Source organism: Pezoporus occidentalis, unplaced genomic scaffold, assembly GCF_034315485.1.
Source record: "Pezoporus occidentalis ecotype Australia unplaced genomic scaffold, CSIRO_AGI_Poc_V1 ctg133, whole genome shotgun sequence".
NCBI lineage: Eukaryota > Metazoa > Chordata > Aves > Psittaciformes > Psittacidae > Pezoporus > Pezoporus occidentalis.
The window spans coordinates 1,567,103-1,593,200 of NW_026913136.1; the positions used below are offsets into that span (position 1 = coordinate 1,567,103).

At 37.2% G+C, this 26,098-nt stretch overlaps 1 protein-coding gene across 1 annotated transcript in view; it reads right to left on the minus strand.

The window, feature by feature from the left end:
• The window catches only part of CCDC171 (coiled-coil domain containing 171), a 149,963-nt gene that overhangs the window by 108,287 nt on the left and 15,578 nt on the right, over positions 1-26,098 (minus strand). Inside the window, 4 exon segments of the mRNA XM_062609002.1 lie at positions 5,768-5,906; positions 12,613-12,773; positions 14,137-14,229; positions 25,451-25,597. Of these exon segments, the coding sequence (XP_062464986.1) occupies positions 5,768-5,906; positions 12,613-12,773; positions 14,137-14,229; positions 25,451-25,597 (540 nt within the window).

A 26,098-nucleotide genomic window follows, 5' to 3' on the forward strand; every position in this document is an offset into this window, starting at 1 on the left:
CATAAACTACTGCTTTAGTTATGTTTCACTGCATGTGTAAGGACCGAGTGAATTTCTCAAAGTGTGGCAAACATACTCCCCAGGAAAACTGCTACATACTGGCAGCATATAAATGTCAGGCTAAAAAAAAAAAATAAATAAAACAACCAAGAAATGCATTTAATCCTCTGCAGTGTTCTTCACTATTCAGCTTAAATATTTTATAAATTTGCTTTACTCTTTCAATTTTAATTATATGTTCTGTATATCAACTAATATATTATTCATATGTGTATTTCAATGTGGGTCCCCTGTAGCATTTACATACTTTTTTGTGTGTGAGAGTTTGTACTACACATCATCAAGAATTTCCAAACCACTTCTATATATTCAAAAATAACTAACTTTTAATTCCTACTCTATAGAATTATCTATATAGAGAGCTTGCAATTGCTGAACTCCAGTAAAAATATTTTATGGGATGCAAACATTAAAATAATTTATTCTCATGTAGTGATATCATCTCAAACACCTCACATATTAGAAATAAGAAGATATAACAATATGATCAGCATCACCGTAAAATAAATTTTTACATACACCACTCCAGCACAGACAAGTTCAGATTAAATTTTCCCAGAAAAATCTTTTCCCATGGAAAAGTCAGATTTGAGATTTTTTTTTTTTTTTTATTTCCTCATCCAATATTTTCGTTTGGTTTAGTTAAGCTACCATCATTTATTCAGCATTTTACAGATTATTCAACCTTCACGACCTCTCTGTGCTTTATTTGCTAACTGCATCTACACTCTCTAAGCCAATTTTAGTCTCTTTTTCAACAGCAATGAAGACCAAAAAGAAATTCTTAGACTAGCCAGTCTGTCCACGTTTGGGCTGCAAAGTATTTAGCATCTTTCCTTCTTAACTCTCATTTTCAATCACTGTCGCCATTATCAGAAATCGACGAAAAAATACTGTAATACTACAGTGCTGGAAATCCAGACACAGGTTCAGAGTCCAAAAGGGTATGAACATATTCAGCTAATTTCTTATGCCTCACTCACACTGAGACATAAGGAATATCTAATAAGAATGCATAGCACCATAAAATCATGGAATAATTTAGCCTGACAGGTTCCCTGAAGGTCATCTGGTCCCACTTCCCAGTTAAAGCAGGGCCATGCTTGAAGTCAGTTTAGGTTGCTCAGTCCAGTTCAGACAAGTTTTGAGTATCCTCAAGGATGGAGTTTCAACAACCCCTCCCCCCCCCCCGGGAAACCTGTTTCAATATCTCACAATGGTCACTGTGAAGGTTTTATCTAATCTTACAGAAGTAGGGTATTTGCAGTCTAGACAATTCCCTACTACCTTGCTTGCAGAGATACCTTCCTTAACTTCCAGTATTTGACTTTGGTCGCACTCCACCACCTGCTTCAGGACAAAAATTAAGTCCCATTGATTTTTAATTTTCCCAAAGCCACTGTTGAGTGAAATAAACACTAACTCTACGCACACTTACAGAATAGACCACATGGCCTGATGCTGCAAATGTGCATCTCTATCTCAAACGTAGGCAGGAGTTTGAGGCCTTTTGAAAACAACCTTATCAAAACTTACCAAAAAGTATCATGCAGGGAACTGGGTCCAGTCCTGCAACAATCTGTCATTATTCCAAAAGGAACTTTCTCTACTTTGTTTACAGTTACTGGGATTTGATTTGTTTACAGTTACTGGGATTTTCCTATACAGCTCTCTCGCACATGGACCAATTCACCCACTTAGTCTGCAGTACAAATCCCTTTTACTGATGGCCAAGCAAGAGCCAAAGCCAGAATTATCCACGTAGCCACCAAAAAGCAGTATGTATGTTCAGATACACCTTGAAAAGCATTTGGGTAGTATTTTTACAAAAGCACTGGCATGTTTACCAGACATGACCTTGAGAGAATCAAATCAAAGCATTTACAGAAACAGGCTCCAAATGACTGCTCCACAGTTAACAAAACATGGGGTTTACTTGAGAGATGTTCTGTAGAGGAGAACAGTGGCAGACATTTTAAGCAAGGAAGCATAAACTGCACTATTAAAAAAAAAAAAAACAAAACAAAACCCTCACTAACAATCTCTCTCCTTAGGCTACCATTTATTTCTGCTAAAGTTATCTAGCTATTGAATACTTCATAGAGTTTCTTTGTTCTCATATATTAGTTAAAGCTTTCCAAAATCTGTAGAGGGTCTTTTAAAAGTGTCTAGCCACGTGTAAATTAAATAGAATTTCTCAAGAAACATAGTGTCTCAGTTTTAAACACCTGAAATAGAATTAATCAAAATTCTCAAGTTTCATATGGAGCCACTCTAGACCCCTAAATCTGTAACAACCTGTGCAGAGCAAGAATGTGATGAAGTATCTCTTTGGGTTTTGGGGGGTTTGGGTTTTTTTTTTCATCAGAGAAAATTTTGTCAAGAACTGGCAACTTTAAAAGCATTTTTTAGATGCCTGTCTTCAAACACTTGGACATCACAGCTTGAGTGACCTCTCCACTTGCAGAATAAATTACAAGACTGGTTTCTTTGTAGAAGATCATTTAAGCATATGCTTCAGAATAACTGGCCTTCTTAAATTAAAATAACAGAAGTCACATCTGGGTAGGAACACTCCACCCCTGAGTTAATGCAAGCAAAACAAGAATCAAGGTAACATAACATTTAATAATAATTAGTGCAACATTCATGAAAACTTCATCTCCTGTTTTATTACTTGAAAAGCTTGTTGACAATAAATCATCTAGATGAGTTTACATCTTTGCTACTGAGAGGCAGAATCTACCCCACAGAATTTGCAGAACAAAATCATAATATTCAGGGTGTTTCATTGTCTGTTCAGTCAATACTTAAGAAACTTCTGTTAAAAAACAGAATGCCTACATTAAAGAAGTTAATGCCTACATCCAGGAATTAAGATTCTTAAATGCTTCTTTTCTGACTTTCAGTTTATGATAACCTACAAGGCTATTACACGCAGCAGAGATGCCTGCAAGTGCATGACTGTGTGCGTGAGTATAAGAGAAAGATTTATATGCCACAAAGAAAAAGACAAGACTCTGGATGCAATCTATTACACTACTTGAACACTAATTATGCTATTCCTGATAGTGTCTACACAAAGGGAAGGAAATGACTACAGAGTTCTTCTGAATTACAAGAAATTTATGCTAAAATACACTCTTTTTAATGACTTCAATTTCCTTGTATGAATTCTGGTGAATTGGCAAGTTACCCATAAAATAAAGGTTCAATGTCTCTTGCTTGTCTGATATTAAGCATTAAAGAACATCAGGTGTCAGAAATGTAAATATCCTGAGTAACTTTTAAAGCTATTGAAGACACCTCTTCTTTCCACAGGACAGGAATACAGCTGGGGCTGTTTCAATTTAAAACAAGTTCTGAATCACAATCACCATTCTTCCAAATACCTATTCTTCAAGCTAAAAATTTCTAAGAGCCCTAGCTGGAAATAAAGACAAGCTTGAGACCAATTTCCTCAGAAAAACATAATGGAAATCTTGAGAGCCTGCTCATGCTGAACATTCATAAGCGGTTTTGTTTGATACCAATAGATCCTATCGTATTTGATCCGTGCAGATTTCTGGCAAACTTCTGCCACATGCTGATATTTAAAATTAAAAGCAGCATAACCACTTCACTATACATTCAACTGAGTAATAAAAAAAGTTCTTTTTCATGTAAAATTTCCAAAAAATGTATTTTGTCCCTGTGTAAGTCTGCTTTTCTAAAAACAAAGAGCCTTCACTAGTCTGGTTATATTTCCCAAATATTTTACAAAGAAAAACATTAACTTGCATTATAGCAATACAGTGAGAAACCAATATAAGATTATCAGACTGAAGTGGAAAGAACATATTCAGGATGCCTAACAAGTATAAAATACAAGAAAGTGATGAATAGATCAGGAAAGCAGGAGGGGGATGTAAGGGAACAGAATACACTGACATTTTCACACAATTTTAGTACGGGTGTAGGGAAGGCTAATAAGAGTATATTAAATATTATCTACACTTAGTTTCTGCTATAGTCATCTGGTTTTTAATTTTGGGAAGAAAAATAACAAAAAGCTGTCCAGACTGAGTAAATAAGACCACACACAGGCACTCCCGCTTCCCAAACAAATACAAAAGTCTTCAGGAAAAATACAAAGCCATCCAAGGTGATAAAAATCTAATCCCATAGGGGACCACAAATCCAAGTCCTCAGAAAATGAGTATTTTTATTACCTGTTCAAGACAGTCTTGTGGTTTGAAATCATTCCAGTAAAACAATTAAAACAACCAGCTCTATGAATAAGACAGTTCTTTTAACGGAGACAATTTGTTCTGCTTTTTACCTTTCAGTAACGTAACATGCATTTTGAGTACACCATTTAATATTGTTGCCATTACCAGAAACCTTGGTCACAAACAGAATTTTGTTCTGAACTCATCAGGCATAACATAAATTTTACAAAGGAATACAAAATGAAAAGGAAAACTCGTATCATAGAGACAGTCAGCAACTGCTCAAGGTTCCTAGGAGATTGTTTTTGCTTGGAATTGTATTTTGTATTAATAAATAGCAATCATTACTGATTGTAGTTAGGGGAGACAGTTGCTTTTGTCTCTTCACATTCCTTTTGTTTCTGATAACTTTTTCAGGTTAACTACATGAGCAAAGGCCTTTCAATACATTAACAGTTGCATGGAAGAAGCTGTGATTCTCACAGAAGGAAAAGGGTGGTTTTATTTGATTTTTCTCTAGTTTATTAGTTACCAATCTGTCCAGGAAATGGGTAACACTAAGACAATGTATGGAATAACTCTATCAACTGAACATAAGACACCAATACATCTGATGATCCTCTGATGCAGGTCTCTGCTCTTAATCATTGAACTGATTGGTTCAATGTCTGTCAGCAGCAGGAAAAGACCACGTTCACCTTCCGTACTCACAGCTCCAAAAAAGAAAGAGGAGAAATCTGCAAGCCAGTATCAAGAAAAGTTTACATTGGCTAAGTACAGAAATACTGCAAATGGAAATCTATAATGGAAGGCGAGAAGGTTTCCTAGAGCCTAAGATCTTTGCTTTGTCCCTGCTGCTATGCAACAGGATGGAAAAATTGTTAGTCAAAGCTGGGGTGGGTAGAGACAGTGGGAAGGTCCCAAATGGTCATGTAAAAGAAGAGAGATTTCAGAAAATAAGGTAGTAAAATACATCCAATGCCAAATCCACATTTTAAAAAAAATAAAAATAAAATCCTCCTGCTTTGTCACTTTCAAATAAGCAATTCTCAAGCATTTTTTACAGTCAAATGCTTGCACTTAAACCAAAATGTTACGTGAAACAGAAATAATTCAACCTACAACAGTAGCTAATAAAAGTCTAGAAAAGAAAAAAGCTTGGGTAGAAAGCTAGAACATTCTCCACAAGGAATCATAATCCATACCTACAAACTGCCTTCTTTGCTAGGAATGCAAATAGAAGTTACTCTTTACTCATAACCATATTCTCAAATAAGTTTTCTGCAAATAACTATTCAGTTAAATACATGGTATATCACTTCAAATATATTTTTAAATTAGGTCTGTATTTACTCCTGTTCTACAAAATGAAGTCAGTAAAATTAGAGTAACACAATGGCAGAGCTCTTCCACAGCTCAGGACAACAAATGCAGATTATCTTCACAGTATGTTTAAAAAACCCTAAACAATGAGTGCCACAGGCCTTTTGTCTTACCATTGCAAGTTCCTCCTGCAATTCTCTGTAGTTTTTTTCATTATTCCCTAGTATCTCAGAGAGCTCTTGAATTATCTTCTTCTTCTCTTCAATCTTCTCATTCATGTGCTTGTTTGTGGAGATACACTCTCTTTCTAATCTGGAAAGTTTCAGCATTAGAATACTTATCAAAAATACTTTTGTTAATTATACTACATAGTTTTCAACATAATCAATGCATATGTTAGCACATCATGTTGCTTCTGAAGTCCCTCTTTTTGTTTTATTTTTTAAACTGAAGTTATACATTCTTCTAAGAAATACTTTTCAAGAGGTGGTTAGGTTCTTCTCTGTTACCAATGCCTGTAATTAGCTTTCAGTCAAATTCATATGGTCATTTGGATACACGCTCTAAAGCACATATAATAAGATGAATTCCTCATATTTTAATTAACACAGTAACTCTCTTCAGAAAGACTATACCATGTCTTGCATAATCAACCCTTATTTAAAGTACAAAGGTTGCTCCTAAACTTTCCATATATCTGACTATATTCTACTCTATAGAGTAGAATGGCGTAGCTTCAAATTTTTCCTCCAGCAGACTGTCTCCAAAATTTCAAACATTTCTTGCACTGTCTTAGTGCTCCTGGTTTTCAGAACAGATACCTAAAGAGCCTGGCATGGTTAAACAGGCAATTCATGAGAAAGCTACAAGGCCAAACAACAGCATATAGAAGACAGAAGCTGGGACAGGGATCGAAGGAAGACTTTAGAAAGATTGCCTGAATATGTAGCCATGGTGTCAGGAAAGCCAAAAGCTCACCAAGAATTGATGTTTGCAAATGATGACAAAAAGATTTTAAAAATACATTAAGGTAGGAAAGAAAACATGGACCTGCTTCTACACAGACTGGGTAATTGTATGCAGACTATAGAAGAAAGCACAGAGGTCACCACACTCCACCTTTTTTGCCTGACAAGGTCTTCTAAGCCCCTATGATCAGTAGAAGTGTTCAAAGAAGAGAACTGCTACCACCAAGGATTGAGTCAGGGCTTACTTGTAAGAACTCAAACCATGGAAATTGAAGAGGCCAGCTTGCCTACACTCAAAGGTTCTGACAAAGCTGGCCAATGTCACAGTGTGGCAGCTCATCATCTTTGAAAGGTCACAGAGACTGGAGGAGGTACCTAGAAATGGAGAACATGAATGTTGCAACCATATTCAAAAAAGGGCAAAAGGGCAAGCCAAGAAACCATAGACCAGAGAGCTTCATTTCAGTCCCAGAAAGATCATGAAGTAAGCCCTTTTGGAACAAATTTCTGGGCTCATGAAAGAAAAGAAAGGTGACTGGGATCATTCATTGAGGATTTACCAAGGCTAAATCATGTCTGGCCAACCCAATCACAAGGCCAAGTGCAACGTCCTGCACCTAGGTCAGGTGACAAGCACAAATACAGGCTGGATGGAGAATGGATTGAGAGCAGCCCTGAGAAGGACTTGGGCTGTTGGTTGATGAGAAGCTCAGCACGAGCCAGCAGTGTGCACTTGCAGCCCAGAAAGCCAACCATGTCCTGGGCTGCATCAAAAGAAGCATGACCAGCAGCTTGAAGGAGGTGATCCTGCCCCTCTGCTCTCATGAGATCCCACCTGCAGTGCTGCAATCAGCTCTGAGGCCCCCAGCACAAGAGGGTCATAGACCTGCTCAATGAGTCCAGAAGAGATCGGCTATGAAGACAATCAGAGGGCTGGAGCACCTCTCCTAAGAAGAGAGGCTGAGAGAGCTGGCATTGTTCAGCCTGCAGAAAAGAGGGTTCTGGAGAGAGCTTACAGCAGACTTCCAGTGCCTAAAAGGGGCCTGCAAGAAATCTGTTCAGAGGAGAGGAACTTTTTACAAGGACATGAAGGGATAAGACAAGGGAGAATGGTTTTATACTGAAAGAGGGTAGATTTAGATTAGACATTAAGAAGAAATTCTTTACCATGACAGAGGAGGGATACTCGAACAGGTTGCCCAGAGAAGGTGCAGCTGCCCCATCCCTGAGGCATGTTCAAGGCCAGGTTGGACGGTGCTTTGGGAAACCTGGTCTAGTGGAAGGTGTCCCTGCCCATGGCAGAGGGTTGGAACTAGATGATCTTTAAGGTCCCTTCCAACCCTAACTATTCTATGATTTTAGGAACCCAGTTACATTCTATGATAAAAAGAGATCTGTGAACAAAAGGACAGCAAGTTGATTAAATATAACTCAGCTTTAGCGAGGCTTTTGGCACTGTCTCACACAGTATTTTTATATCCAAGTTAGGACTTCAGTCTAGCTAGGTGAATTGCAACTTCAATAAAAATGGTTTGATGGTAAACCTCTGACAGTAGTTGTTGATGATAAGTGGAATACTGTAGGACTCTGGATTAGAATCTGTTTAACACCTTTATCCATCACCTGGATTAGGCCAAGAGTGCAATTTTACCACGTTTGAAGGTAACACTGAACTCGGTGGAGGTGGGTGACTACACAATACAATTTATACACTTAAGAGAAGGGCTGTCATTCCCTAGAACCTAGCCAGAGAGGAGGAACAGGCCAGCATTAACCTTTTGAGATTCAACAGTGATAGGTGCAAAGATACGAATTTTAGGAAGCAAGAGTGGTACGGCTGGTAACTGGCTGAGAAGCAGCTACGCTCAATAAGGACCTGGTAATCTTGGTAGACAGCAAGATAGCCAGAACAGCATGGCATACAAGTAGAGACAGCAAACACCATCCTGGACTGCATTAGTAGTAGCATGGTCAGAAGAAGTGATTAATTATTTATTTGGCACTTATTACAACACCTCTAGGACAACGACCACACGTAACATGGGAAAAGTTGGAGTGAGCTAAGGGGAGGGTCACTCACATGGGATATTCAAGCTGGAGGAGAGAGAACTTCAGGATGCATAACAGCCTCCCCCAGTATCTACAAAGAAGTTATCAAGAAGATGCAGCCTGTCACTTCACAGCAATGTGTGGCTAGAGAGCAAGAGACAACAGTCACAAATTGAATCCAAAGAGGTTCAGACAAGGAGAAACTTTTTCCACCTTAACAACAGTGGAACAGGTTCCCAAAGAGGTTCTGTCATCTCCATTCTTGTAGGTTTTCAAGACCTATCTGGACAAAACACTGAGCAACCTGATCTCATACCTGATCCTGGTTTGAACAGGAGGTTGGACTACAGATACTCTTCAATCCCTGAATTATCCTTTGATGCAACTCCTAGCAATGGGAACATCTAGGTTTCTCTCCTTTCCTTGTCTCTTCTATCACTTCTGTCTCACTAACTGAAAGTACTGCGAACAGTTCCAAGTTCTTCCAACTTCTGAATCAATATTTTCACTTCCTGACTTTGACTTATTTCTCATAGATCCACATATCTTTTTAGCTGAACGACTACTTCAACAGTCCTCGATATATCTATGCGCTTCTGCTTCAGCCCGGCTGTTTTTCTTTTCTTTTAGTTGTAGATGGTTACTTCTTATTCTTAAGAAAAAGAACTTGCTAGTTTCAGTCCCCCAAAGTAGCTTCTACTCCCACAGCTTTCAGAAACACGCAAAAAGCAGTTCCAATTTATTCTATGTCACGATCTCACTCTTCAAGAAAAGTAAATTCACATGGAGACCCAAATCCCATGTTGCTTCAAATTTACATAGAGCTACTGGGTTCAGAGCTTATTAATAAATTATGCAACCCAGAAAAGCCTGCTTGCTTGGTTTTAGTTATTACAACCATCTTTTTCTGAGAAAAGAAATTGTCACAGCTTTGTACAGTTTCCAATTTTGGTATCATTCATCCCACTCAAGTCCAGCTATAAAGATATACAAGCGTTCTAACACAACAAATGAAACCCTCCAAGACTTTCCAAAGACTAAGGCCTTAAGACAAATTCCAGAGGACTCCTCCAGAGAAAGAGAAATTATGGTAGGATGTCAAATCACAGCTTAAAAGAAGAAGCCAGGCTCCTGACATTGTCTGGAGTCCAGGGATCACAGCCTTCAAAGGTAAGTAGATCAAAGGCTCTTGTATTCTCTCTTGAGGAATCTAGTGAACGTAATCACTGATATTCACCAATGTTACTAATACTTGTAAGCTTCAAAGACTAAAAAGGGCACAAGAACCCACAAGGTATTACATGCCCACCACACATAATTACCTCACGGGAACTGAGTATACAGATGTCCATCTGAGACAAAGCTTGACCTTCACTACCCATCTTTATAAATGGGAATCTGGAAATTCAGGTGTCTGGACTAACAAAATTATAAGGACAGGCTGTTTCTGTTTCTTCAAGCTCTATTAACAAAACCACCAACTGTTTAACTGCATCAACTTTCATGGAAGTATTTGCATTCTCTAAAAGCACAGAAGATAATTTGCTTTCAAAAACTCAGTTGGCAGAAGCTGCTAGGAGTCATTGCCTGAATCAACAGATGATTACAAGTAGTGAAAAGTACTATTGTGGATATTAGACAGTTTATTCTGATGTCCAATTAACACAGAGAACAGATGCTTTAAGTAAGCAAAATTTCTCTTTCATACCAGGAAAAAAATAAAACAAAATGAAAAAACAAACAAGCAGGAAAAAAAAAACAAACAAAAAAAAAAAACAAAACCAACTAACCAACAACAAAAAATAAACTGACACAAACCAGGGCGAATCTTTCCTGAGAACTAAGTGTTGAACAGAATTATCCAGTTTAAAGAAAAAGGGAACAGCTGTTTAAGGTTCTTGTTGTATTTTAGCAACACAAGAGAAGTATTACTTCTCTGTAAGTACCAACATTGAAACTCCTAATGCAACTGGTACCACAACCATAAGAACTGTATTGCCTGGTCTGGTATTTCTATAGAAGAAAAAAAAAACAGTCTCTAAAAAAACAATTTTTTTTTTATTCTTTTAATAATCTAATACCAAAATGTATCCTTAACTCAAAGACTTGTTGGAAAATTATCTCTTGCGGATTTTCACAATTTTTAACTAATACTACTAACTTCAAATTTGAAAGGCAGATCTTGTGGTAAAACTTGTAAAGTTCTAATGGTTTGGAAAATTCCTAAACAGATGCTTAAGCTACCATTAGGAATGCTTCTAATTAGCTTACATTTTATATCTATTATCATCCCTTGATTCTCAGAACATATTCATGCTAATAACAGAATAATTCAGGCTTTAAAAGACTCACATGTCTGTTGCTAACCTCAAAATTGCAAATTACACTCAGCTAAATGCTTAGAAAAAATACAGTGTTACTGAAACACTGTTCAATACCTAAGAGACAGTGTAGCTCCACACAGTTAACAATTGGGCAGCATTATTCCATGTGCATGCAGTACTCTACTTAAGACTACTTCTTGAGGTAACAGGTCTCTGCTCATCTGAGAAACTATTATAATTCACAGAATTAAATGCTCTGACCGACTCTGTTAAGAAAACCTAAGTGTACATGCATACAATCTGGGTCTAGTGTGATAAAATCAACCAATCAAAATCATTATAAAAAAATGCACGTGAGGAACCCATACATTTTATGAATTTCATGAGGGGCCAAAAGGAATCTTCCCAGAGGATCTTCTACTGAAAATTGCTACTGAGCACAGATATCCAAGATAAAACATCTTGTAGCAACATGAAAATAAAAATTTGCTAAAAGAGGAGTTCCCAAGAGAACAATTGTTACGAAAGTTAAAATGAACAACCCATGTGTTCAGATTCACATTCATTTTCAAAAGACCTATAAAGATAAAAAACTGGGCAGTTCTGCTGTGTTTATAATACAGCACAGGTTTCAACTATTTTACTAAAAGCATCTCTGTAACCATGCATATAGAAAGACTCTCTCAGGCCCAGGCACAAAAACCTCCTTACTTGGAGGAAAACTTTTGCCCTCCACTACCGCTTGTTTGAATAAGTCAATATAAATACTTATGTGCACAGACCCATATCATCCTAGATCAAAAGAGATGACACCTCTGTCTTTTTCCAATCCATTCTACTAGCTCTAGTCTCTGCCAATACCCCCACTGTGTGCCACCTGCTTTAAGTCCTCTTAAACTTCCTCTTTCTCTAAACTTCACCTACTACTTTCTTTTATTTCACCTACTCCTTGGTTCTCTGTCTTCTAACACGATTCTTCTTCCTGACATTTTCTCAGCCCAATTATCTATTTGATTCACCCAGGGAAGAAAACTTAGTACTGTACATCCTCTATATGTCTGGGGAATATAATAAAGCTGTTCTTCCAAAAGCCATCTGTTACCACAGACACAAAAGAATGTGCTGAGCACGAAGGGAATCAGAATCCCAAGTAATTGTGCCTGTTCTCACACACTTCACCCCTTTTTCTATTCCTTCTTACAAAGTTAAAACTTTCCACAATTATTCAAAAGCTGAAAATGAAGACTATCCACTATAAATTATACACAACTTCAAAACAGAAATCTTCAAGATTTATCTAGCTCACTGAAGTAAAAAAAAAGTATTGTTTTCATAATAAGTGTATACAGAAAACAAAAAGTTCTTATAAACCTGACACGTATGTTTTGCTACACTCCTCTCAAACACTACTGGAAACAGGACCCTATCATACCTATTATTTTCAACATCTGTGCTTTGGCAAATAATCTACAACAGATCAGTTATTTTCTCTACCTACTCATAATATGTATGGTTACTGATATGAACTTAATGGAATGCCAGGTTCTGAACTTTGGCTGGGTTTGGTAAATTGCATCAGACTGTTTTCTAGTGAGTGAAAACTAGAAAGAACGTAAACTAGAAGTGGTACTGAAGCTGACTATTGCCGCTTTACAATGAATTTAAAAGTTAACTTACACATTGAGTTTTTCCAGGTTCTCTTGGGCATTGCATTTTTCTCTCTCATATGCATTTTCTACCTCTTTAAACTCTTTCTTGATCATTTCTAAATCTGAAAGAGCTTCTGCTTGGCTGGCTTTTTCCACCTGCAAAGCTCCTTCAAGGTCTCGAATTCTTAACTACCAAGTGATAAGAAAGCAATTAAACCAAGTTAGGAAAAACTATCATGATCTTTAATGCTGTTCTATGCTGTCTTTTGCTTTACTGGTAAACTATATTATAGTAATTCTATATGGAAGTATATACACAGAAAGCATCGAACACATGTAAAAATGCATGAATACATACAGTTCAAAATTAAAACAAATAGATACACTGACCAGAAGCAACTTTTGTTTTCCTTTGGTGGTGTCTGGATTTTTCGTTTTTCAGCTATTACTAAATTTTCCAGAGGAATTTTTTTTTTTTTTTGTTAAGTAGACTCATGGAAGCATGGAATTAACAGTAAAGGCTGTATTTCCACTCAGCACAAAACACACTTGAAGCTCGTTCATGTATACGAACAGGGAAGAAAAGCTTACCATTCACTCATAAAAGATAAGTCTCTTACTGTAAGGAATGTTACCCTCCAGTTCCTTTGTGTGTTGTAAAAGTAGAGAGAGGAAATTAAGAAAACTAAATCCACTAGTTTAATCATCACTTTAGAAAAACTGAGTGCCTGTGCACAGAGAAGATGATGAGAATAAGAAAACAACTGAGTGAAGAATGGCAATACTTATTTTACTTACTCAGAAAATAAGAAAAAAAAAATATCAAACTTTCATTTTTTTGCTTAGTTTTTCAGAAGTCCAGTGTGAAGGGTTTGTTAGGAGGAGGTTACTAAGCAACCATCATTCAGCTTTTTATCACTTGCTTTTTAAAGTAATCCATAATTGCTTTACTGGGTCACACCCAATGTGATACAGCTTAATAATACAAACATTTAATATTCATATTACATTTTACATACGTATATATGCTACACTTTTTTCATATAATCAATCTTTACTGGCAACTGAGAGTATTATAACTGTGAAGTTGAATGTACTCCGAATAATCACATTTGGAACTGTAGTTTCAGAATGCATCAAGCTCTCAATCCTAGAAAAGTTGGACCTATGCACTCTTATCTCCAAATTGCTCTAAGTGCCCATTCAAAAGATACAGGGCAAGATATTGAAACAGTAGTATAGTGTTTAACTATTGTGAAACATTTTCTTTCCCCTCACTGTTTAAATGCTAGTGGGAATTCTCAGACTTAAAATAAGAAAATAAAATAACATCTTTGTATTCTAATAACTTTAATGTTCCCTGAAAAGCAGGTATTTTTCTGTTGTTTCCTTTTATACATTAGCTATTACAACTTTAACACTTGTTGCAAAAAACCTATTCAGTGTTTTCACTAAAGCAAGTAGGTAGTCTTAACATCTTTTCAAGATTACATCTTTACCACTTCAACTGTTTTACTGTAAACTCCTACAAAGTATTTAACAAAAAGTTTACCTGGATGATTTCTGAATTGAATTTGGATTCCAAATGTGCTGCTCTCTCTGCTTCAGTGTTTTTTTCCAGTTTCTTTATTCTCACTGTAGCTGCCTAAAAGTACATTTTGAAAAACTTAAGTCCAGAGATGCAGTAAACATGACATAAAGATTATTCTATTCGTTCAGTATATTAGGACTTTGTTCACCAAGATAACATGGCTGAACTACTTGTGCTTTGGAACTGTGAAAACTCATACCCACAAATAAGCACAGAAATAATTTTTACATATCTAGAATATTTATTATTTTATATTTAAAGAAACTGATGTAGCCTTATGCTATTTCTGCATTTTTTACAATTAAGAAAATTGCATCTGCAGCCAAAAGGCAGAAAGACCAAGTTAAATATTTCGCCTATTCCCTTACTATTTTCTTTTTCACCAAAGTTGTCAGCTAAGGCAATATAATTAGATACACAACATAAAGACACATGAAAATATAAGACAGAGGAAGGTCAGAGAAGGTAAGAGTATTCCTCAAAAATATGCTGGCTTTGGCACTTAAATTCCAATTAAGGTGCCCAGGACAGATTGCTTTGCAGCCCAAAACTAGTCGTAGTTTCCGTACAACAAAAATCTGTGAACTCTGCAATGTTTTAAAGTACTAATCTAGTATTTTTTTTACTGTTGCATTCCTTGACCCGTAACTATTCTGATTTTGTCTAGCAATTACCAGACGTTCATGATCACTTTTAACAAATATCCTGATTTCTTCAGTCAGTTCCTATGTCTCATTACACAACAGAACATCTGTACATGCATGAATTATCTAAGCAAAATGGGATTCTCTGAATTAAACTGTTGCATCTTTCTTATCCATTCTTACAACATTTAGGAAACTAGAAAAACACAAATGACTATGGCAGGAATCTACTTGGAAATTTTGATTGCCAACAGAAAGTTCAAAAAGCAGTGCCCATTTTTACTAGACTTTTTTTTTTTTTTTTAATGTGATCCAGGCTGAAAACGTTTCTTTCAAGTTACAATAAACACAAAAGCAATCACCAGATATGTATGCTCAGATAAAGAAAAAATACCTTTACCAGTAAAGTAGTAACTACACATCTGCTATAATGGAAATTCACATACAATCTTAACTACACTGCTTTTTATCAATAAAATCTTTTCACTTTGACTGATAGCTGAATTTAAAAGAAAAATTCATCTCAAAACATCTCTTGGCTTCAAGTTAAATCAGGAAGATCAAGAAAAAGGAATTAATATTAAAAACTCATTTATCCTAAGCACACTTAAGGTTATATAAATACAATCAATGTTACTGATTTTGGAAAAGTAAAACAAAGTAGCATATAAGATTGCATCTTGATTCTGAATGTTTAAAAGAAGAGAAACATTAACAGATGTTAAAATAAAAGCTCTTGGCAATAAATTGAAACTTTCTTTGGGTAATCATACACACACACACACACACACACACACACACAAAAGGAAAGACTTTTGAAACTGATGTCCACGGAAGGCCTAGTAAAGAGAAAAGTGGCAACAGCACAGAGCTTACCAAGCTTACTTCACAGTAAGGTCTGACAAAAAGCTTAAACCTTGCCTCTTCCCAGGAGTTTAATCTGTTTAATATACTTAATTAAAAAAAAAAAAAAAAAAATCACAAATCTTGCACAAACACTCTCACTGTACATTGATACTGCTAAGATTATTCTCAAAATTGCTTGATTTAGGCTCTCCTACTACCTTTTGCCCTTAATGAAAAAATTTGCAAACTACCTCCTGCTTCAGTCTGGAAGAACTCATTAGTTATCCTCCAACAGATTGACATTTGTCAATGGATGGTTTTATACAAGAATGTTGACAGCCTAGAAAAAGTGGTCAGTGAACAATAAATGTAAATGATGTGGATCTCACTTCTTTTTTAATAACATTATAAAAGTCAGCGGTAAAATAATTCTAAGTTTGAGGAGAAGAATAAAGGAAATAGTGAGGAAGATACCTATCACAATATTAGAAGTGGGAAAAGTAATTTTTAAAAAACAAAATGAAGAAATAGAAACTTCACTGAGAATATTTTACTGCACACCCTCAAGAGTAAAAATGCTTTTCTGTCTTTGACTGGCTTCTTCAAGTGTCTACTCTCCTAGCAAAAACTGAAATGGAAAAACAAAGTGATTCTGCAAGTTTTTAGGCACAATAACTAATACACAAGCTCTGTACTGCATTTGGCTTCTAAGTCTTATTTTATTTCCTGAACACCAGTCCAAAGTAGAACTATGCCTTCATCTTAGCCTCTCTTCAGCTGAAACCAGAGATGCAAGGCACTATCAAAATGGTTAACTTCTGTTTTCCAATGGAGCCCCCTAGAAATGTTAGATTTCTTCAGTCCCAAGAAGAAAAATTAAGGCTAAATAACAGCTTGAGTGAGGGCATCTGCAAGAACAAAAAACTGGGGCAATTAAATTCTCCCAAACTGTCCTGGGTTCAGCAGTAGCAGTCATTTTTCTCCTTCTTAGTAGCTGGTGCAGTGCTGTGGTTTTGACTTTCAGCCTGCGAACAGCGCTGATAACACCAATGTTTTTAGTTGTTGCTCAGTAATGTTTACTCTGACCAAGGACTTTCTGAATCTCATGCTCTGCCAGGGAGGAGGGGAAGCTGGGAGAAAGCAGAGACAGGACACCTGACCCAAAGTAGCCAAAGAGGTATTCCATACCACAGCACGTCATGCCCAGTAAAGAAAACTGGGAACGGTTACCCGGAAGGGCTAGATCACTGCCCGGGTGAGGCTGGGTATCAGTTGGCAGGTGGTGAGCGGTTGTATTCTTTTCCCTTATCTCCCTTATCATTATTAACAGTGGTAGCAGTAGTTGTTTGTGTTATAGCTTAGTTACTGGACTGTTCTTATCTCAACCCTTGAGAGTTACATTCTTTCGATTCTCCTCCCCATTCCTCCAGGAGCAGCGGGAGGAAGGGGGGGGAGTGAGCGAGCGGCTACGTAGTTCTGGATTGCCAGCTGGGTTTAAACCACGACACAAACAGCATATAGGTGTCAATTCTTGGTATAATTCTTTAGAGTCTATCTCCTCAAGCCGCCATGATCACAGAACCATAGAATGGTTTAGGTTAGAAGAAACTTTAAAGATAATCTCATTCCAAATTCTCTGCCATGGACAGGGACACCTTCCACTAGACCAGGTTGCTCTTGGAATCACTGTTTATGCAAGTACACATCAGCCACAGAAGTTGCATGCGGCTTCAAAGCTGAGTCTGAAGTTTTATTTGGGAATAATATAGCTGAAAAAAAAAAAAAAAACAACAAAAAAAAAAAACACAAAAAAACCCCACCCACTACATAGAAAATATTGGCTGTTTTGCTAGTAAAGGTTCAAACAAGTTCTTCTGATACCCATATGCACTTTCCTTCTCAATGAGAAGTTGCATGCCTTACTAGTGAGAACAATCCACTACGCACTATGAGAGAAAGCTCAGGTATGAATCTATCCTGTAATACCATACTAAAAATTCCAAAAAGAGAAATGGGATGATGTTCCTGTCTGACAAATGCAAAGACACTGGTTCCAGAATCATGTTAGCCAGGCAAACCTCTCTGTATCAGACAAAAGGTGAGCATCTGTATCTTTATTGAGCCATATGAGTCTGAAAACTTTATACACCTGTCTAGACAGACGCAGCTGTATGAAAACAAGTTATAAAGAAAGGCTGCAGGCCACAGACACCAAACCACAGTCTCTCAACTGGGAGTCAAATGGGATTACTTTCTGGTTTCACAGAATGATTTAGGCTGGAAAGGACTACTGGAGGTCAACTAGTCCAACCTCCCTGCCCAGGCAGGGTCACCTGAAGCACATTGCCCAGGCTTGTGTCCAGATGGCTCTTGAGTATCTCCAGTGAAGGAGACTCCACAATCTCTCTGAGAAACCTATTCCAGTGCTTGGACACCCTCACAGTAAAGAAGCTCTTCCTCAAGTTCAGGTGTAACTGCTGGCAGTTTAGTTTATGCCCATTGCCTCCTGCTCTTTTGCCTGGCACCACCAAGATGACTCTGGCCCCATCCTCTTGACACCCTCTCTTCAGATATGTATATATATGTTTATCTGATTCCCTCTGAGCCCTCTCTTCTCTAGGCTGAACAGGCCCAGCTCCATCAGCCTCTCCTCATTTGAGAGATGCTTCAGACCCTTATGCATTCTAATAGCCCTTCACTGGACTTGCTCCAGGAAATCCATGTCTCTCTTACACTGGGGAGCTGTCCTGGTTTTCACTGGGATAGAGTTAATGTTCTTCCTAGTTGCTGGTGCAGTGCTGTGTCTTGGCTTTAGTCTGAGAACAATGCTGATAGCACACCGATGTTTTAGTTGTTGCTGAGTAGCACTTACCCTGATCAAGGACTTTTCAGTCTCTCATGCTCTGCCAATGAGGAGGGGCACAAGAAGCCAAGGGGGAGCAGAGACAGGACACCGGACCAAAACTAGCCAAAGGGGTATTCCATACCATGCAATCTCCAAAGTTTCCTGAGATATTCAAGTTCAGTCAATTTCCGTCTTAATTAAAAACCACAGATATCTAGGATGTTTCCATTACAGCACAGACAGAATTGCGACTTTTGAGAAACAGCATACAAAAATCACTATGAAAACTTCAATGCCAGGCAACAATGCTACATCTCTTATCCTTTAGGGTTCAGCCACTTTTTCCAGTGTCCTGTTACACGTCAATGCTAATGTGGTTTCTAGGAGATACTTTCTGCACATTAACAGTTTGCAACACCATTTTCCAAACTGGCCTTTGCGGCTTCACTTTTCTCAGACCCTCAGCACTTGCTCTAAGTACTGCCACATTTGTGAATACTGGGGCACCATGTACTGAAAGAATAATTCAGTATCCTACATTTATGTGATGCCACAGCCATGAAAATGTAATCATCTGACATTTGCATGTACATCAAAATACCCTTTATCAGATAAGCAACAAAAAAAAAAACAGGAAAAATATAAAAGTATATTTACTAAGGTTAGATACAGTAACAGAAATAGATACAGTAACAGAAGTATTTTTTCCTCTTCTCTGCTTCTACTTAGACCACTTCTGCAAGATTTTTCAGTTTCATTTTACTAACAAGTTGTCAGGATACTGACACTTCCCCATGGCTGAGATTCAATCCCTATCCGAAATTCTCAGCCAAGATAAAGGTTAAAGTGAAGAGGACACATGTCTCTTCTATTTGGATCATCATCCACCCACACTGCTTGTGTGCTTCCATATTCAGATTAAGATCCTTCTTTTTTCTACTTAAAAACATTTCTGTATAATTCAAATCAGGAGGTCAGATCTAAACTCATCTTTGGGAGATGTGCTGACCATTTCGACCTACTGTTAGAAACACTGATGATTCTTGATCATGGTAAGGTGGAGCCATCTCCTGTCCGGATAATAAACAACCTTTTAGTAACTATAAAGTTACTTAACTACAAACAATTCTTTTGATGTCCCTTTTGATTCTGGCAAACCGCTGCAACAGTTCATGAACTGATACTGTTACTTTATTCATGCACAGACAAGATTAACCTGTGACTTTTTACTAACTCCTGCAGAGGGCTACATAAATATTCATATAACTTTGGTCTGATAATGAGCTAAGTCCAGCCTTCAAATTCGACTTGAATAATATAATGGCTCAAGAGACAATTAAGAGAAAGGTTCTTTCAGAAAGTCCATTATGACAATAAGCTTGTCTCTGGAGAAACATGAACTTTGGAGCCACCACAAAGGTAGCACTACGTAAAATGCTTAGAGGATATACAAGACAGTCAGACTAGCTAGAATTCCTAGATGCCTGTTGTGGAGACACTAGAAAGCAGAGGCTTAAGTAAGGGTAAGACATTAAGAAGCATGTAGTCATATAGGACAAAAAGTAGTTTAAATTTTAGCCAGTAGCACTGTTAACTAGCTGAGGAATGTGTCTTCTCTTGCACTGCTTGAAGCTTTTTCAAGTCTTTCTTATGAGAGCTATAACTTATGTACCATTGCAGGTCATAGTGAAATAGGAGAGAAAAAAAAAAAAAAAATACAAGGTCTGTGGGTTTCACAGGGCAGGGAGGAGGAGAGTGTTTTTACCCAGGACCTAAATTTATGTTTCACTGACTTAGATACAGTAAGAAATTTAATACACCCACAGCTTTACACTATTGCATATACATATACCTTCAGCAAATGCAGAGGTGGACTTTCAGGTGGAAAAGCAAGAAAGGCAATGTGAAAGCTAAGGGAACATTCTTTAAATGGTAACTCAAAAGTCTCAGAAGTATGGCAACATATCCATCTCAGAAATAAAATGGACCAAGTTATGAGACATTTTTCAGGCCTCATGAGAAAGGCTTAAAAAAATCCAAGAGACCTTGAGCTCCAGATTCCTAAGAGTTGGCACAGTCAAACACATAAAACAAACAATAGAGAATGACTACATTTCTGTGAACAAGACAATGAGTTTGAAATTTATGAACTAATATTTCTTTTCCTTATGGCAAAATCCACATTCCCCTTTCCTCCACTGTTTGTCAAACAGCTTTCCCACTCTTTCTGCCAACTAGACACACCACAATAAACAGTATTTTTTATATACAAATTGCTTTATATTTCTCAATAAATCATCTTTGCAGAGCAATGGAGCTAAAGGCTAAAATGAAATACACTGCTTCCAGAAAACTGATTAACAAAAACAGTAGTATATTGATAAGTTCAATATAAATACATCAAGAATTTGTGTGACTGCTTATTCTCAGGCTAAAGATGCAGAATGATAATAAAGTTCCCAATCTAAATTTTCCACAGTATGAAGTATGTGTTCCACTTCAGGACTCCATGCAGTGTTACCACATTGGTAACACTGTCCATGCAGTGTTACCACATTGGTATCACTGCAAATTAGAAAAGCTAGCCCGTTAGACATTATACCAACAGCTACCTTTCAGCTGAAGAATCCACAGAAACTTGCTGTTAGTCTTTCTTGTCGTTTCTAACTCTATAAACTAGAAATGACTTATTCTAGAACATGTTCAAAATATTGAAGTGCAGCGTCTGTAAAGAAAGAGGCTAAACACACACACACACACACACACACACACACACACACTCACACACTACTTTCACAACTAGTTCCCCTTTATTCACTCAAGCATGGTAATATATTGCTTACAGATACGGGTCTGAGCCATGAAGCCAAACAGCAACTACATCATTTGCAGTGACCATTTTCAGTCACTATAAATTCCATTCTATAAACAATCACTCCCCAGGCTGCTTCCCAGCCTAACCTTGCCCCCAAACACTCCCTGGCTTACTCAAGACCCAGCTGCACTATCAGCAATTATTATTATTCTTCTTTAATTATCCACATAGCGGGAACAGGATGGCTTGCAGTTCCCACACTGAAGAATGAAACCAGACAAATATTAAAAAAAAAAACAAAAAAAAAGGAGGGGGGCACAAACTTTTTTCCACCTTCATTCCTATATAATATAGTGTATTAGATACAATCTTTCATAAGAGTGCCATTGTAGAAAAAGAAAAATACTCTACATCTACCATTTTCTTTCATTATTGAAACACAAATATTTTCCCATGGACTCCTCTCTTATGTCCAGCAGAGGGTAGCGAAAGAACAGCTTTGTAAACTCCAAGAAAGTTCATCCTCAATTGACTATCAAGTAGAAGTATATAACAAAAGATTGTAAGATTGCCTTTGAATTAGACATTCTATTCTTCACACAAATTACCTAAAGTTTGCTGCGATCAACAAGAACTCAAGTTCACATTTTCTAACCAAATGCCCATTAACACAAGGTACTCTGCATGGAAATTGAAATAAGATGTCTCCCGTGTCCATTCTCCACAAAACCAAATTTTGATTTATAAGCTAAAAATTCCACAAAGAGAGATAAAGAAATGTAGGGCTAATTCACAAAAAAAAATGTAGACCATTCTGTCTCAGGCCTACTACTCTAAAGCTCCTGTATCTGAATGGAAATCCATCTTAAAACAGTGACATCATAGGCAAAAATAAGTTTTATTTAACCACAGCTGGAAGTACAGGACTGGAGTTTTAAATTCGCAGCTAGTACACTGCAGTACACATGTAACACCACATGGGAGAAAAACACTTGGCATGTTGGCACACAGTGAAAAGTACGGCCCAGGCTTTAGTGCCCTTCTTTAATGCCCCTTCCACAATGTATTTGGCAACTAAGAATGTTATCCACAGAAGCTAGGACACTAATGAGCCAGCTATTAAAGCAGAGAAAAGGAAATTCTACTAAAATTAATATGTTTAATCCCCCACAATATCCAGGCTTCACAGAAGCACCTCCTTCTACTTGGGAATGCAGAATGTAATAGAATCATAGAATAGTTAAGGTTGAAAAGGACTTTAAGATCACCTAGTTCCAACCCCCCTGCCATGGACAGGGACACCTCATACTAAACAATGTCACCCTAGACTCCATCCAGCCTGGCCTTGAACACTGCCGGGGATGGAGCATTCACAGCTTCTTTGGGCAGCCCATTCCAGTGCCTCACCACCCTCACAGGAAAGAACTTTCCCATATCTAACCTAAACTTCCCCTGTTTTAAGTTTAAACCCATTGCTCTTTATCTTATCACTGCAGTCCCCGACGAAGAGTCCCTCTTCCAGCATCCTTGCAGGCCCCCTTCAGATACTGGAACGCTGCTATGAGGTCTCCATGAAGCCTTCTCTTCTCCAGACTGAACAGCCCCAACTTTCCCAGCCTGTCTTCATATGGAAGGTGATCCAGCCCCCTGATCGTCCTCGTGGCCCTCCTCTAAAAATGTCCTTTTAGAATGGCACAGTCCTTTCTTTCAAACGCAATTAGATGTGAGGATTGTGCTCTTTGCCCCTCCTTTATGCAACGAGTCTGTCCTTGAACACCATTTCATTCCCTTATAGCCTCCAAGACCAAAATTCCAATAACTGAGCTACAGAGGTGAAGAGCAGCTTATCTGGTCCCTTCGGTTGGGGTCTTTCCACTGTGTCTCAGCATGAAGAGCTGCTAATACCCCTGCCTTATTGCGCTCCAGAAGGTTAGAGAGGAAGAAGAATGACAAATTTATAAATCAAAGAAAGGTTGCAATTACATTTCAAATTCTTCTAATAGTAATCTGTTCCTCAGTATACAGTTTTTGGGAGAAAGGATTATGGGTGAGAGAGCAACTAAAAATGGGTTTTACTAACCCGCACTTTGAAATTCAGAATCCTTGCAGCCTTTCATGACCACACAAAATGCATTTGCAAGATGCAAATGATGATGTTGTTACAAATTCTGGAGTTTGAGTCCACTATCTAGTATAAAGACTACAGTAACCAATATTGTCTACAGTATGATCAATATTGAAAGCTTAAAATATCTAGTGCTTTTGCTTCTTAAAGAATAAAGGTATGTTCAGAGATGCTCATTAATCTCTCTTTGACTTCAAGTATAGAATGTTATTGTGGGCCCTTTCAGGCACTAACACACATGCTATTTACTTTTGAGATGGTAAAGTGAGATGCAAGCAGACTAAGATATATGCTTGCAGTCTAACTTAAGACTTTTTTTTTTTAATTCACAGGGACTTGTGTTAATTTGCTTAAAACTTTTGAGGTTTCATCACATACTTTCCTTAACCACTGCTAAAATAGCTATACTTACAACTTCCACAAAACTGATTTTTCTGTAGTCTGAAGGTGTTGTTTTCTTATGACATTATTAAAAGATTCAGTAAGTTAAAAGATTTTAATAAAAATCAAGCAGCAAAAGAAATATCTTAGCTGACTGGTTTATCAGCATTCCCTGATAAAACCATCTCCAGGGCACAGTACTTATACATTTGCAAGGAACTGAGTGCTTGCTTCTCAAATTTAAATAATGAGTACACTGAATCAAAATATTGAGAGAGACAAATAATTTGCTGTCTTGCCTCTCCACATGATTTCTATCATGACATATCAATATATTAATTATTAATATATTTAGTATAGTTAATATATTAATATAATATCAATATATACTAGCTATATTAATATATAGGTAATATATTAATATAGTTAATATATTAATGTATTGTCAACATATTAAAAGCTGTGAAATTACAAAAAAAAACCTCGCTCAAGTACTTGGAAGCAAAAAATCTTTGTTTTTAAAAGGGCTATTGGAACTTCACAGTATGCAGCACTTTCCAACTGACGTTAATTCTGCCTAGCCCAATACGTGCGGCTCACAATATACCTGAAAATAGATTTCCTGTGTATCTCTTTGAGGGCACAAATATCTGCCTTGTTGGTCAATTAGTGAGTGTTTTTTAGTTGATGAGATTTGATCTTCCCTGTAGGAATTTTCTTTTGTACTTCATCTTTAATGCAGGGCTTTACTTAACCTAGCAATCAATGCTTTAAACACTTCTTTTGCCTTTAAGGAAAAAGTAACAGAAAACACTGAAAACTGTATGCTATTTATTCCTTTAAGGGCTCCCAATACCCTGCAAGTTCCAATTCTTTAAAATTCATTGCAGAAAATATTTAAAGATTTTTAAAGAAAACTTACATCAGGATAAATAATCATCCAGTCAGTATGCTTTTCTGCAGTGACAAACATTCTACCAAGAAAGTCTTGGTCCAGACTGTTCATATAGATATCTTATTTACTGCAAAGCCTATCAGTGGACAAACAAAACGCTGAAACTTACAAAAGAACTAGCAGCTTAGTAAAAGGAGCACATTAAAGACTTCAGACTTCTCAGCAACAGGTGTCACTCAACAGACAGGCAAACTAAAATTACCTGTAGCATTTAAGATAGGAAGAGGCTGCCATAACACCACTGTAATCTTCCAGTATGCTATGCCCCCTAACTAGCAGAATATCTGATGAGTTTTTCAGCTCCAGTAGATTCTCCACTGCCAATCCACTAATTGTCAATTTCTGTTCTTAAATCAAAAAGGTAGGAACATAGACAAATTAAGAGATTAGGGAAAACATACAGATTTCCCAAAGTAAAGTTAGCCTTGTTTTCATGCTTACATGAACCTTTTCCCATCTGCTGTTCAAACGCAGTCTCAAGTCAGGCACATGGTGTAAACAGCATTCACCTGTTCCGCCTTTTTTGTGAAACAGATGTTCAACGTTTTGTTAATCCAGTATACAGAGTTCACAGCCTAACTGGCAGGTTCCATCCTTCAAAATGAAACTGCTCAGAGTGTCAGCTCTTGTTAAGACTAACAGCAATAGTCAAAAAAAACCTTACTTTGAGTTCTTTCTTCAGTCGCTCCTCTCGTTCAGCGCTGTATTCAAGCTGATTGGCCTGGCGCCTCAGCAGCTCAGTACAGCCACTGTGTTCCATCTCCATATCTTTCATTTTCTTACATATATTTTGCAATGCATTGTTTTGTTCCTGGGGAAAAAAAAAAAAAAAAAAGCATTAGATACTTTTACTAAGCTAAAGTATTATAGTAGAGAGATCAGAAGAAGAAATACTTTGCAAGTGGAGACTGCATTGAAATAGGTTACTAAAATTAACACATTAGCATGTCAACAGAACCATTTATACCTAACAGCAGACATGCTTTTCATTCACCACCAGGTAAAATGTGCTGGTTCAAAAATAACTACAAACATGACCTTCTGAGGTAACACTAAAATTAGAGCCAATTCCTCACCTGGTATGTTCTCTCTAAAAAAGAGTACAGGGCTGCTCTTCCAGTCTCTTTTTTCTCTCAGCTCAATGGCCATGCTGGAAATGGTTAAGCGCATTTGACAAAATGATACATAGGGACAGAAGTTCTACTTTCTTCTGGTTTTAATTGTTAGAACTTGAAATCGAATCAGACATTTTTAGAAACAGTTACTCCCATAGACTAAGTAATCTTCATTTCTTTTATTCTGAGAAAGACTG